We start from the raw sequence: 15577 nt of genomic DNA, 5'->3' as shown, positions 1-15577 counted from the left end.
TCATCTACCCCTAGTTTCATGTCCCCCCCCCTCTATCTCTGTCCCCAGTTTCATGCCATTCTCCCCCTTTATCTGCCCACAGTTTCATTTCCCCCCTGTCTCTGCCCCAGTGTCATGCCGTTCTCCCCCTCTTCATCTGCCCCAGTGTCATGCCATTCTCCCCCCTCCATCTGCCCTAGTGTCATGCCGTTCTCCCCCTTCATCTGCCCCAGTGTCATGCTGTTCTCCCCCCCTTCATCTGCCCCAGTGTCATGCCGTTCTCCCCCCTCCATCTGCCCCAGTGTCATGCCGTTCTCCCCCCCTCCATCTGCCCCAGTGTCATGCCGTTCTCCCCCCTCCATCTACCCCAGTGTCATGCCGTTCTCCCCCTCCATCTGCCCCAGTGTCATGCCATTCTCCCCCCTCCATCTGCCCCAGTGTCATGCCATTCTCCCCCCTCCATCTGCCCCAGTGTCATGCCGTTCTCCCCCTCTTCATCGGCCCCAGTGTCATGCCGTTCTCCCCCCTCCATCTGCCCTAGTGTCATGCCGTTCTCCCCCCTCCATCTGCCCTAGTGTCATGCCGTTCTCCCCCTCTTCATCTGCCCCAGTGTCATGCCATTCTCCCCCCTCCATCTGCCCTAGTGTCATGCCGTTCTCCCCTTCCATCTGCCCTAGTGTCATGCCGTTCTCCCCCTCCATCTGCCCCAGTGCCATGCCGTTCTCCCCCTCCATCTTCCCCAGTGCCATGCCATTCTCCCCCTCCATCTGCCCCAGTGCCATGCCGTTCTCCCCCTCCATCTGCCCCAGTGCCATGCCGTTCTCCCTCCTCCCTCCCTCGCTCTTTCCCTCATGCACATATTGTAGCCGCGATGTGATGATGTCATCACATCGCGGCTACAAATGCCGGAGGCCCGGAGCTCAGCGTTAAAGCCGGAGCTGAGCTGTGACAGCTCCGGCTTTAAACGCCTATGCATTCAGCTCATCGGCGTCCTACCGCCGATGAGCTGAAATACATAGGCGTTTAAAGCTGACTTGATGTCAGCTGACTTGATGTCAGCTCCTGCTTTAACGCTGAGCTAAGTTGGAGTCGGGACATGCCGACCGGGACCACTTTGGCTCGCCCGGCCCTGGATCCGCCCCTGAGTGACAGTTACAGGGGACACCCTCTACATCTGGAGGAGAGAAAGTTTCACCAGCAACATAGAAGGGGATTCATTTTTATAAGAACAGTGAGGCTATGGAACTCACTGCCCCAGGAAGTGGTGATGGTGGATTCATTTAGAAAGTTCAAAGATGACCCAGATGCGTTTCTCAAACAGAAAGACATTACAAGTTATGGGTTCTAGATTTTGTTAAGGCCAAGTTGATGCAGGGTTTTATACTGATTGCCATTTTGGAGTCGGGAAGGAATTTTTTTCCCCTGACGTAAAAAGTGACAGAAGCCTCATGTGGTGTTTTGCCTTCCTCTAAATCAACACTGTAGGGGACTATAGGGTTATAGGTTGGACTTGATGAACTGATGTCTTCATCCAACCTCATCTACTATGTGACTAAATAGAAGGAGGGATCTCCTCAGTAATTTATTAAGAGCTGTAGTAATTTGTATAAGAGTTTTAGAGTGTGTGTGTGTATATATAGTATATATTAGAAATTACTAAAGCTTTAATTTATAATAAACTCATTTTAGTAATGTACATTATTAAATATCTGTCACAAAACATAGTAAATAACATAGTCGTGTTTGGTATCTCCATAATCATTATGAACCACATACAATAATACAATATTTAACCTGATCACTAAATGGTGTAAATAAAATTGGCAGTTGTTTGTTTTATTTGACCAGTAGCAATGTGGGATCTAATATTACTGGGGTTTGAATATATGGAGCTATCCACTTTTATAAAGGTCTCACCCCTGGAAAGACCACTCCCACTTTTGCCTGTTCTGCTATTCACAAATCACCCTGTGAAGGGCTCCCCCAGGGTGATGTTTCTGAGAATCCGATATCAGAGCCCACATTGTGTAATTCTCTATGACATTCAATATGTTGGATAGAGTCTGTGTAGTAATCTGTTCTGAAATACTTTGCTGTCTGAGTTAATGAAGAACAAAACCTGCTTTTTCAGATCAGATTTCAAACTTTTCTCCCTTCACATACAGTAGCAAAATGAACGGAGCTGCTTAAATTCTTGGGAAGTTATGTTAGGGCTCGTTCACATCAGCGTTGCCCTCTCCGTTATGCAGGTTTCCGTTTCCTAAACAGAGCAGGAGACGGAAACCTGCAGGAGTCTCTCTCACCCATTCAATTGAATGGGTGAGAAAGCTGTCTGGCCGTGAGCGGCGGTGAGCGTTTTGCGCTCTCTGCTGCGAAACCGGGTTTTTTAATCCGGACACAGAGTCGGACATGCAGTACTCTGTGTCCGGATTTAAAAATCCGGTTTCGCGGCGGAGAGCATAAAACGCTCACTGCCGCTCATGGCCGGACCCGGTCTGTGCTTTCCGTCTTCTGGCATGCAGAAGACGGAAAGCACAGAACGGAAAGTAGAACGCAGGTGTGAACCTAGCGTTACCTGTTCACATACAGCAGTTAAACAGTTTGTACCAGTTCAGACAATACAGACTTCTTGCATAGGACAACCTTTGGCTTGTCCCTTATCTGGGATAGGGCCCTAATTTGGTTGTTTGACATACTTTAGTTAGGTGTGCCTTGTGCCTATGATTTAACACCTTATCACAAGAGATTATTTAAAGGTCATATAGAGAAAACTGCTAAGGTATGAAAACACGTGCAACACAGGAAACGTCATAAAAATAATGGAGCCGTTCTTCTAATTTCCACCGAATGATTTTCCATCAATCATCAAAGCATTCTGGTAGTACTGTTCTTTGGATACCAGTTCTGCACCTAATGTACTCATACACTGTCCTAGGGCTATGTTCAAAAAGCTTTTTTACATTATATTGCGACATGTATGTTTCTGGTACATATGCTGAGCGCAGCCTTAGGGGCTCATTCACCTAAGGTACAGTCTGTCTGAGGCTAAGGCCCCACGTTGTGGAAACGCAGCTTTTTTTGTTGCAGGTTTTGTTGTAGTTTTTTGAGCCAAAGCCAGGAGTGGATTGAACAGAAGGGAGAAGTATAAGAACTTCCTAGATATTTCCCATTCCTTTCGTAGCCATTCTTGGCTTTGGCTCAAAAAACCGCAGCAAACTCTGCAACAAAAAAGTCCAGTTTCACTCGTAACATATTTATAAGTGGGCAAAGGCAAATGTATCTAGGTATAAATACAAGTGAGTCTTTCTGTTAGGCTAAATGCACAGAACTCTGTCCTCATACAGGTCCATGAAGAAACAGTGGATAGGGCAAACAAGTCCAAGTGGTTCCCCAGCTAAGGTATACCAATATTATCACCACATGGTGGCACCATATATTAGTATATACTGGGGTTCTACATAGGGCTTTGCAGAATATTTAGGTGCATACAGCACAGGAAGCATTTAGTGACTTACAGGTGATGTCTCTGACTAATCATTCGCATTTCCATCTGTCCCATGTGGACCACCATGACAACTTTAACCAACTGTGACTTGTCTCTGTGAAGTTAGAAACGAAGACACCTTTGGCTCCTCACTCTTCCAGACACCTTATCCACATTGTCCTCACCTACACAAAGCCCCTGTCCTGCTGCTACCCCCAATCATAAAATATTTGATAGAATCCACCCCCCAGAATGAATAATAGTCCCAAGAACATCTTTAAATTAATAATGTCCCTGTGTGTCCCTTAGATAGTGCCCCTAATTAATAATAACCCATGTGTTTCCTAATTAAGGCCGGGGCCCGACGGGATGGAAACGCAATGATCTTCCCGCGGCAGAAACGCCGGTGGAAAAATCGCAGCGTTTTATAGTAAGTGCAAAGTGGAGGGGATTCTAGCTAATCCCATGCACACTTTGCAGTAAAAACTGCAGTGCAGACACACAGCGATTTCCAAATGTGGCACGGTTTCGGAAATCGCAATATGTCAATTATATCTACGGAAACACTGGTTTCTGCATAGATATAATTGTAACGGAAACTCCATGGAGGAAAACTCCACAAACTTTCTTCCTGCTTTGGGAAGAACTGTGATGCGCTGCTGTCACTATTTTTCTCACAGCACTTAATTGCTGTGGAACGTCCCATGGAGCTTTAGCCTAAAGGAGTTTTTCAGGTCAATGATAAAAAAAATAAATATTAGCGTTCCAACACTTGGGACCTCCTCAGTTGGCTTTTTGAATGCAAGTGCCATAACCCCTTCTCTGTTTACATTGTATCATTCATTTTATAGTGACCATGTGATGTAACTACAGATTTGTCTTATAAACATATAGGGGACAAGCTGTAATTACATTATTACAATTACATCACTATAAAACTGTGTGCGATATAAACAGGCTTATTGAGGCTTATATTGAGGATTGATCATCAATAAAAATGACCTGGAAAACTCCTTCAATAAAGCCCAAACTAAAGCTATACAGCCTGAGATTCCTTGATAGACAAAAATGGAGCCACCACCGCCTCATAAGCAGCGTCACACCTCCCATGAGGCGACCTGAAGCGACCGCTTCAGGCGGCGCTATGCCAGGGCCCCGGGGAGGGCGGCATTTTTGCTTACCTAAGCCAGTCCAGGACAGGCTTTCCTGGACTGGCTTAGTGTCACCATCACCAAGCAGTGGATTGGGGAGGCCGCTGGAGCAGCGGCCTCCCCTCACGCTCAGGCAGAGAGCAGGTCCTCTCCCTGTCTGCTCTCTGCCTGCTAATGCCGTTCCGCCACGCCCCCTTCGCTCCGCCCCCTCGCTCTGTCCCGCCCCCTGCACCCCACCCTCACCTCCCGGGGGGGGGGGGACGGCCTTCTGTCATCCGCTTCGGGCGGCGACAAAGGTAGGTTCACCCCTGCTTATAAGTCATGACCATGCAAAGGATGTCTGCGTCTCAGCACGGGACGCATGATGCTATGACGTCATCACACCTGACTGTGCTGAGATGCAGACATCTGGTTTTGGCGTCATGTAAACTGCAGGCCTGAAGTGCCTTGTATTTGCAATATAGAGAATTCCAAGATTCATTTTAACTAGATTTGTGTACGGCATGTACTATTGTTGTCCACAAAGTCAGTGTTCCCTGGGGCGCCATCTCCCACCCCCTGTAGCTACACCCAGCCTTCAATGAATGAGACCAAGCTGCAATAATGGACAGTAACAGGATGTGTCCTGAGTCTTTACACTCACATACAACTAATGTAACTTCAGTGCCAAAAAAATTTGATTAATTCTTTTCTGACACATTTCCATATTCATTTGGTTATGATGGAGGGTCAGTCCCCTAACTTTACACACATTATAATAAGCCATGCCACATAATGTTCTGCGAGTATCTGTGAGATGTGTAATTTGATCTAGCTAGCTGAAATGTAGACTTTAGACAAGGCAGATACGATTTGCGAAACCCAGTGAAGTTTAACCCCTTCCCACCGGTGACGTTTCAATTTTTGATTTTTATTTTGTACTCCCTGCCTTTCAAAGTTAATAACTTTTTTATTTTTCTGTTCACAGAGGAATAGGATGGCTTAATATTTGAGGGACAAATTGTTGTCCATAATGGGACCATTTATTATTCTATACAATGTACTGAGAAGCTGGAAAAAAGAATGATGCTCATTCTTCAGGCCGTTTCGCCTCGTGATTCGGCCTGAAGACACTCCCTCCTCCAGACTAGACCCATTCATTGGGCCTAATCCGGAATGGAGTGCGCGGTTGGATGCTGGTGCAGTGCAACAGCTTTCAGTCGCAGCTACCCAATTTTTGGACCGGAACCTGAGGTGGCCTCCGCCTCAGGTTCCGGTCCAAAAAACACCATATGAACTACCCTAAGGCCCCAGGGAAAAAATTCAGCATTTTATAGTTCCAGCAAAGTGATTAAGATTCTATGTATCCTCATTCCTGCACTGCAGAAAAAATGCAGAATGTTAATCCCTTAGAGACACAGTCTAAAAGTACCTTAAGGACACGGCCTCATTTTTCAAAACCCTCATATGTCACTTTATATGGCAATAACTTTGAGAAGCTTTACTTACACAAGTGATTTTGAGGGTGGTTTTTCATAACACATTGTACTTCATGTTAGTGGTAAACATTCATCAATATTTTTGTATTTACTTGTAAAAAAAAAAAAAAGAATAATAGGAAATTTGAAAAAAAAATTGCAATTTTCAAATTGTGAAATTCTCTGCCTTTCAGACAGATTATACCATCCAAATACCTTATAAATATTATCTTCCATATCTCTGCTTTATATTGGCATCATCTTCTAATCGACTTTAATTTATTTTGGATGTTAGAAGGCTTACATATTTAACAGCGATTTTCCAGATTTACAAGAAAATTTCCCAAACTATTTTTTTAGGGATCACTTCAGTACTTAAAGGGATTAAAAGGCCTATATATTATAAAAACCTATAAATCACCCCATTTTCAAAACTGCACCCCCAAATAATTCAAAACAGCATTTAGGATGTTTGTTAAATCTTTAAGCATTTCACAGCCACATTTTACTTATTAGCATTGGGATATGTAAATGAAAAATTATGAAAACGTCACTTTATCCCTAAAGTTTTCATTCTACCAAAGGGTTAAAGGAGAGAAAAACACCCCACAGTTTGTTAAACAATTGTTCACAGCAACACAGCAATATGTGATCTGAGGGTCCATTCACACGGAGTAAACGTGGCAAAATACACGTGTAAAAAATACACGTGTAAATAAGACTCCCATTGACTTCAATTACACGTGTAAAAAAACACAGAAAAATACATCTCAAAAAACATGTCAAAATACATGTCAAAATACACGTGTAAAATGTCATTGAAGTCAATGGGAGTCTTATTTTTACACGTGTATTTTGCCAAAATGAGCACACGTTTACTCCGTGTGAATGAACCCTTACATCTGCTATTTGGCTTTTGGAGGGCAGTATTTGCTGGAATAGTTTTCAGGTGCTCATTCGCAAAGCCACTAAGGTAGCAATATAATGGAAATCCCCTTAAGTGACCGCATTTTGGAAACTACACGCCCTCATAGAACATATCAAGGGGTATAGTAAGCATTTTGACCCCAGATCTTTTTCACTGGGTTTATTAATATTGGGATGTGAAAATGAAAAATTATTTTCTTTCTATAAGTCATCAATTTAGTCACAATTTTTTTATTTTCACAAGAGGATAAAAACCTTACAAAGGTTTAAAACGTTTCAATTAAAAAAAAAAAAAAAAAAAAAAAACCTTACAAAGGTTTGTTACACAAATTCACCTGAACATACAATACCCCATATGTGGTCAGAAACTGCTGTATGAGTACATGGTGTGGCTCAGAATGGAAAGAGCTCTCTATTTGGCTTTTGGAGTACAAACTTTTGCTGGAACAGTTTTCAGGTGACATGTCACATTTGCAGAACCCCTACAGCACCAGTACAATGGAAAGTCCCAAAAAGTGACCCGATTTCAGAAACTACATCTTTCAATGATTTTTTTAAAGGGAAAACATCATTTTCAGCCCAAGAAATAGAAATATGACATTTCAGTGTCCAATATGTTGTGTCCACTTTGTATCTTCAGAGACAAGCAATCCTTAAACTATTAAAGGGGCTCTATCATTGGAAAAAGTCATTTTTAACTAAGTACATACATGCATAGCTCCATGGTTTTCGAATGAGCCCGTTTTTATTCATATGCTGATTAGCTTCCAGCCAGCACAGAAAGTTCCCTGCAGCACTCATCTCTGCTATATGTGTGTGCAAACAGCAAGCAGCCAGTCATCAGCAGCAGTAGCAGCCTGTGCTGTACACATACATAGGAAAGAATAGGCAGAGGGTGCACGAGGAGACTTCCAGGGTGCACTAAGAGGCTAATTAGCATATGAATAAAAACAGGCGTAAACTGCTTCTTGGGCCACAACAGGGCACACAAAGGAAGGAGCACTGAACTTTTTAGCTTTTGGAGTATAGATTTAGATGGACTTTCTGGATGCAATGTTGTTTTTGCAGAGACCCAGTTGTGATAGTTTGGGGTCACTCTGGGGGTCAATTCTGTTGTCTTTTTCCTCATAAGCATTAAATCTGGGGTGTATTCTGATATACATTTGCACAGCTTATATATTCCCTTCCTGCCGGAATCCTTTTTATTCTAATTACTTGTTGATTTTGGGGGGGTTTGTCTTTACATTGTACAAGCTATTTTTTTCTGGTGATGTAACAATATGAGGGCTGTTTTTTGTGGGATGAGATGCATTTTGTGATGACACCATTTTTGGGTGCCTATAACTTATTCAATACATTTTATTAACAGTTTTTTTCGGTGGATAAAAAAAGCATCAATTCTGGCATTGCGTTTTACCTTTTAACTTTTTTGCCATGTGGCGTACAGCATAAATAACATATTTCCTTTAACTAGAAATACCTAATTTATATTGTCTTTTTATGTGTTACTAATTTTACAGAACAAAAACCCATTTGGGGACATAAATCAGTTATTTTTGCATCAACATATTCTGAGATGTGTAACATTTTTATTTTTTGACTGACAGAGTCGGTTGAAGGCTTTTTTTTTTTTGTAGGACAACCTGTGCTCTTCATTGGTACTGTCTTGGGATATATAAGACTTTTTGATTACTTTTTATAGCATATTATGTCTAAGGCAAGATGTCTAAAAAAAAAATCTTTTTTTTCCAATGTTCCAATAGAGGGTGCTCCCTATTGGGTTTCATGACTGAGGCTCTGTCTTCCTAATTACATCATGGAAGATAGACTTGCACACCATCAATGAGCCCCCTCTATTGGTGTGCATGTCTGAGGCACTGACTTCCTAATTACATCATGGAAGTCAGATTTGCATATTCTTCCCATGTTCCTTTGCACAGCGGAGCGCTCATGGCTTAATAAGACTCCACACACCTAAATAGTGGTCTCTCCCTATGGAGTGACGATATCCCCCCAACCCTGTCTAGAAGCCTCTCACCTCTGCCAGGTCAGTCCTCTCTGCACCAAGCTGATGAGATGCAATAACATCAAAACAGCTGTCCTTGGCTGAGAGACTACCTGGTAAAATCCCAACATCATTGCAAACAAAGGCCTCTGAGAAGGTTGGCATGATGTTAAAGGGAGCACTCTCTATTGGGTTGCATGACTGAGGCTCTGTCTTCCTAATTACATCATGGAAGATAGACTTACACATCCTCAGTGAGCGCCCTCTATTGGTGTGCATGTCTGAGGCACTGACTTCCTAATTACATCATGGAAGTCAGATTTGCATATTCTTCCCATGTTCCTTTGCACAGTGGAACGCTCATGGCTTAATAAGACTCCACACACCTAAATGGTGGTCTCTCCCTATGGAGTGATGATACTCCCCCAACCCTATATAAGGCTGGAGAGACTGCCCCGCACTTGTATGTAGCAATGAAAATATATTTAAGGATAGGTAAGCCTACATTCACACGGCTGTGGGTGCAAACGGCAGTGAAAAATGTCCTATTTTAATGACCATTTTATGCCCAAGGGACATCCATTTTTACAGATCATTCATATATTGCAGTGCATAGAAGGATCCTTAAAAATGGACAAAAATAGAGCAGGACCTAAAATGGAGAGTTAAAGTATTGATCATGTGATATATCTGCCATTCACATTAATGAATACTACGAAGTTCACATGACTATAGGGTAAGTTGTGTTGACTACAGGAAACAAATTTTGGCAAATTTTCTCTTTATTGTTCATCCATTGGCAGCGAACAAATCGGATCTGTAAATGTTTAATAATTTGGGTGTGATCTGAGAAGCTTTTATCAGCATGGTTTTGCCAAAAACTAAACCCTCCATCCCATGCTATCTATAATGTAATTGCTGAAGATGAAGATGATGTCAGGCTGCTATTCTAACAAACCAAAAATGAAATGCACTAAAACTTGACCTTTATTAGTAATTTTAAAAGCCCAAAAAATAGTGGCACCGTTTGACTACCACCAATAGTAGGAGATATTAAAAGGTGGAATGGAGTGGTGATAACGTCCTAAATATGTAAGTCTCTCAGGAAAAGGACTTAATATATATTCGACCTATAAAATCCACCTGACATAGACTCATTAGCCTTAGGCTGGGTTACTGGTCTAACAGGTGACATTACAACCGATCTGAGCGACTACATGCTACTAACATATACTGATGCTATACAACATTGCCGGCATTATTTAAATAGCTCGCATTGCCTCTGATGAACCGATTTTTGTCTGGTGAAACGGACCGTCAGGCCGAGCTTATATTCTACTAATGTGCTGACAATTCAGTGTGTGTGGAGTGGAGGGTTTTAAATAGGAGGGAGTGATAACTGCATTCCCTGCTAGTGTGTATTAGGTCCTAATATTGGCTCAGCCTGATTGTATGCATGCCTGTCCTCTAGCATGTGGGGGCTGTGGGTGATTCATGGAACCAAATAACGAAAACCAGGTAGACCAGTAACCCATCCTAAGGCTAGTGAGTCTATGTCAGGTGGATTTTATAGCTCGAATATTAAGGCCTTTTCCTGAGAGACTTACATATTTAAGACGTTATCTCCACTCCATTCCACCTTTTAATATCTCCTACTATTGGTGGTAGTCAAACGGTGCCACTATTTTTTGGGCTCTTAAAATCACTAATAAAGGTCAAGTTTTAGTGCATTTCGTTTTTGGTTTGTTAGTTTTCTAATTAGTGCATATATTTTTTGCATTTCTATTTACTTTTTGGTCAGGCTGCAATTCTGCAGAACTGATCCTGAGAGATGGGAATACTGAATCTCAGCCCAAGTAGTTGATGTGAAGCCTGGATGGAAAATCAATCTGGGACTTTTGTCCAATAAGAGTTCCAAAGCTTCAGAATGGTTTGGTGAACTGAAGATAATTGAAGATTGTTGATGTGAGAATGAAGTAGCCCCTTGCCATGATGTGAGAGCAATACAAGAAAATAGTACTCTTGCTATGACATCCACATGCTTGTTCATCATCTTTCTGGCAATTCTTTGTCAGATGGAAATGGAGGAATACAAAAAGATTGCCTGTCCAGCTGCTGACCAGTTCATTCATGGGCAGAGAGTGACCCAGCAAAGATTAGAAAGCAAAATGTTTGTTTTGCATGGATTTGAGCTGCCATTACATGGAAAGCAAGAGGCGCCATCTATGGGAAAACTAGAAGATTCAGGCTCTTCTCTGCAAGGTGGAGGGTGCTGTGGCTGAGCCAGGTTTCTAGCTTCATGCACCTATCTGAAATTATTATTCTCTCTTCAGACTCCAGAGTATAATAGGTGGAGGTGCAGGGGAGGTGTAAAACTATAAAACACTTATACTCACCTTCTGTTACCTCTTTAGAGCCTACTTGGCTCTCTGTCTCGGTCTCTTCAGTGACACGTGGCGCTCTCCTCTGACATCATACACCTGACATTACCACATAATGATGTCATGATGCTCAGTGTGTCCATGTCACTGCTGTGGCCTAATCATGGACCTCAGCACTGACTCCAGGCACATGACGTAGTGGCCCTTTTAGTTCGCTAACGAATTCCAAATTGTTTGGATTAGTTAAAAACCAAACAATTTTGAATATTCAGGTCAACTCTGGTTTGTTATGAACCAATTTGCCCATCTCTATCTATAATACATGATACCAGAAATTATCAGATGGATCACAGCAGATATCACCTGCCAATTTATAAGGCAACATGCATGAACATACAGATTATAGACCGTAGAATACCTTAGATAATCAGATCACAGCAGATTTCACATGAGAGTGGAGGTAACCAGCTTCAAGGGAACAGCAGATATCATCTGCAAAACATATGACGTAATATATGAACACACCAGTTATGTTACCTGGCACCAGGTAGCAAAGCGGCCAACAGGAGCAGAGCATAAGTCATGCTGCCTGACCACACAGTGTATATCCTTATTATCCATTTAAAGCATAAATAAACTTTCTGACAACTTTTGATTTTCTGGCAATATTTGTGTCATAATAAATGTAATAATATACTTTATTAACAAGTTTTCTCTCCTTTCTGTGAAATCCTGTATCTCTGTATTTTTCCCCTGGCTTCTGTATTGAGAGCTCTTCCTGCCTCTCAATGAGTGTTACTTTATATGGAGTACTTCACTGTTTGAAATGCAGATAAAATAAGGGTAGGGGAGGGAAACAGTTATATCTCGGGTATTATAACCTTAGAAACTTGCTTTTTGTGTCATATGAAAAAGGAGAATCTCTATGGTATCTATATTATTTCCAGAGATATCACTGGTTGCAAACAGTCTGAATTAGGATATGTATATACAGCTGCATCATATATGTGAAAGAAATATCCCAATCTCTTTTTCATATGCCAGTGTGCTCATGCATCACAGGTCATCCTAACAGATGTCCCGCAGATAAAGGTCCACGAGGGACTGAAACGTTTGGGCACTGTTATTGATTGACTTTCTGCTGTGTGAATGAATTCTTGTTTAAACAACATGTCGGAATAAAGTTTTGATACATGAAATAATGTTTGGAATGTAGAAGTATTAACTTTAAATTGTTACAGAACCTATTTCGGACACCCCTATATACTGGAAGAGTGCATATCTTAAAAATGTTTTATGAAAAATGGCATAGACGTGCACAAACTTTGTCCCCTGTAGGATACCAAGTACAGTAACTCTTTCCAACAGCAAGGAGGGCAAGAGGAATCCTCCATCTGCAGTGACCCTGTTAACCGACAAGAGTATGCACCAACATAATCTAAATGAGGGGACATGGTTCCCATGACAAGAAACCCTCTTCCTGGGAACAGGAAGATCAACAATCCATAAACTAAGTCCAGGACTTGTCCACAATCTACAAGTCCAAATTGTAGATTGGACCTAGGGGGACATAAACCCATTTGTGTGCTGCTGACCGATGAACAGAAAACGCATCTGTATTTATCCTTTAACATAACCACTTGAATCATAGACACAATTGTTAATGGTGTGACTGACAGCAGAAGCAGACCACATGGTCCATTTAATCTGTCCTTATATTATCTTCTTTTTATCTTAGGATAGATTTATTTTTCCTAGTCATGTATAAATTTGTTTATTGTTGGTTTTCCGAATTTATCTCCTGGAAGTTTGTCCAAGCCTCAACTACCTTTTCCAGAAAATAATAATCTCTGGAATTGCTTTTGATCCTCGCTCACAAAATAATTTCAGATTGTGCCCCTTGTTCCAATATTTGCAGTATTATTTTCTTGCTATTGCTATTTGCTATTATTTTCTAGATCTCTGCTGTGATTCATTAACTTTCATTGAGTATGAGTCTATGGTCATGTGATAGATACACAGGTATACGGCTCCTAGCAAGATACAACTGTGATTATTGTACTGTGACTAGAATGAGCCAAGTACCTATGTGTCCATCACATGACCTTGGACTATCCATCAGAACACCACCTACTCAACTCAAATCAGGCAACAAGTCACATGTGTTATATTTCTTTTGTTGCCATATATTTATATTCATTTCACCAATTGTGTTTATTTCTATATTCTTGATTTCTCAGCATAGTATCTAGCTCTGCATAGACGTTACTATCACTGTCTGTTTCCAATAGGCAAAGATCTTATTTCTCTTTCACTAGGGACAATTTGCCAGTATGTTTTGCCAGTAACCAAAAGCAGTTCATTCAACGTCTATCTAGATGTCGTCCTTGGTTTTATTTGGCCCAGTATCCTAGTGCAACCAGGCAACAGTGCTCACCACTAAACCACTCTGCAACACATATCAGCTTATGCTTCTATTGAAGAGATGGATTATTATATGATTATATTCTGTGTATAATAATTAAACATATTTTTGCTTTTCAACAGGTATTAGGTTCCTTATCAATGAATCAATTTTACCATCCAGAGAGCAGGCAAGACACCAGACGAAGATGGAGTTGTCTAACAAGAAAAAGAGACTTTTTCTCCTGGGCTGTCTGTTTATGTCCCTATTTGTGTTCTTTGTATTATACAGATTACAGCATCGAATGCAGTTTTTGACATTTTCTGCTCATCTGCCTATATCTTTAATATGCCCAGAAAAAGATGACAAACCACCTAAAACAAAAGATGTATCAGAAAAAAGTGACAATGAGATAGTAGCTAAATGCAAAGATTTAGGAATATGGACTGTAAAACCTGATGGTAGGTTGGGAAATCATATGGGTGAATATGCTGCATTGTACGCCTTGGCCAAAGCAAATGGACGTCAAGCTTTTATACTTTCAGACATGCATAACTACTTGGCACCAATATTTAAAATCACATTGCCAGTTTTACATGACAATGTGGCCAAGCATGTCCCGTTTAAAGAATACTGGATACATGACTGGATGTCAGAGGAATATAATCACATTGAAGATAGTTTTATTAAACTAACAGGCTATCCTTGTTCATGGACATTTTTTCATCATCTTCGGGAGGATATCCTTAGAGAATTTACCATCCATGATTATCTTAAGACCGAGGCTAACCAAGTTTTAGAAGGCATAAAAGGTTCTCGGAAAAATGTCACCTATATTGGGGTTCATGTACGGAGAGGGGATTATGTGACCGTCATGCCAAATGTATGGAAGGGTGTGATTGCAGACAAAGGATACCTGCAGAAAGCCATGAACTATTTCAGAAATAAATATGAAGAACCAGTTTTTGTTGTAACCAGTAATGGAATGAAATGGTGTAAAGAGAATATTGACAATTCCAAGGGAGATGTCTACTTCTCTGGGGATGGCAATGAGTCTACTCCAGGCAAAGATTTTGCACTTCTGGTTAGTTGTAACCACACAATCATGACTATTGGGACATTTGGATTTTGGGCAAGTTACCTGGTTGGAGGAGAAACCATCTACCTCACTAACTTTACACTTCCTGAATCAGAATTCTTGAAACTTTTCCATTACGATGCTGCATTCCTACCAGAATGGAAAGGGATTCCAGCTGACCTATCTCCACTACGGCACTAAAAAAAACTGCAAGAGATGCCAAAGCTGCCTATATCACACATAGTCATATTCAAAAAGAATTATTACCATATTTATTTTGGACAAAGCAACTACAGCAATATGGATATTAACAGAGCTAAGCGTTTCTATAAATTATTATGTTTTTAATATGAATATGAGTTTGACTATTTATTTGACAGCTTTCTAAAAACAGATTCTCTATGGTGAAAATGTAATTGCTAATTATATAAGACCTTCTGCACAAAGCCTATGTAAAGGCATAACGTAGGAAGTTGTTCTAGATACATGGAAAACTTCAGTTGTTTAGTTTTGTTTCGTTTATAATTTAACATACCGTATTTTTCGGACTATAAGACGAAAAGAAGGGTGCGTCTTATAGGCCGAATGTGGCGCCTGGCATCCGCTGTAATAGAGAGGCGGAAGCCGGCAAGTGATAGACGCCATTACAGGTGCCGGGGCCTGCGACATCGCTGCGCTCCTCTGCCCTGCATGAAGCCAGCAGCGGGAGGA

The 15577-nt window shown here is 41.3% G+C and overlaps 1 protein-coding gene across 2 annotated transcripts in view; it reads left to right on the top strand.

Annotated features, from left to right (window-relative positions):
• LOC142210854 (galactoside alpha-(1,2)-fucosyltransferase 2-like) overlaps positions 1-15090 on the top strand; it is a 102289-nt gene extending 87199 nt beyond the window's left edge. For both annotated transcript variants that reach the window (XM_075280317.1, XM_075280318.1), the window contains exon 2: positions 13932-15090. In XM_075280317.1, the coding sequence (XP_075136418.1) occupies positions 13997-15067 (1071 nt within the window). In that variant the 5' untranslated portion in view covers positions 13932-13996 and the 3' untranslated portion in view covers positions 15068-15090. The remainder of the gene's footprint in view (positions 1-13931) is intronic.
• Positions 15091-15577: the final 487 nt, after the last annotated feature.

This window comes from Leptodactylus fuscus, chromosome 6 (genome assembly GCF_031893055.1).
Source record: "Leptodactylus fuscus isolate aLepFus1 chromosome 6, aLepFus1.hap2, whole genome shotgun sequence".
Lineage (NCBI taxonomy): Eukaryota > Metazoa > Chordata > Amphibia > Anura > Leptodactylidae > Leptodactylus > Leptodactylus fuscus.
The sequence above is the reverse complement of the archived record's forward strand: the minus strand, read 5'-3'. Positions and strand labels throughout refer to the sequence as shown.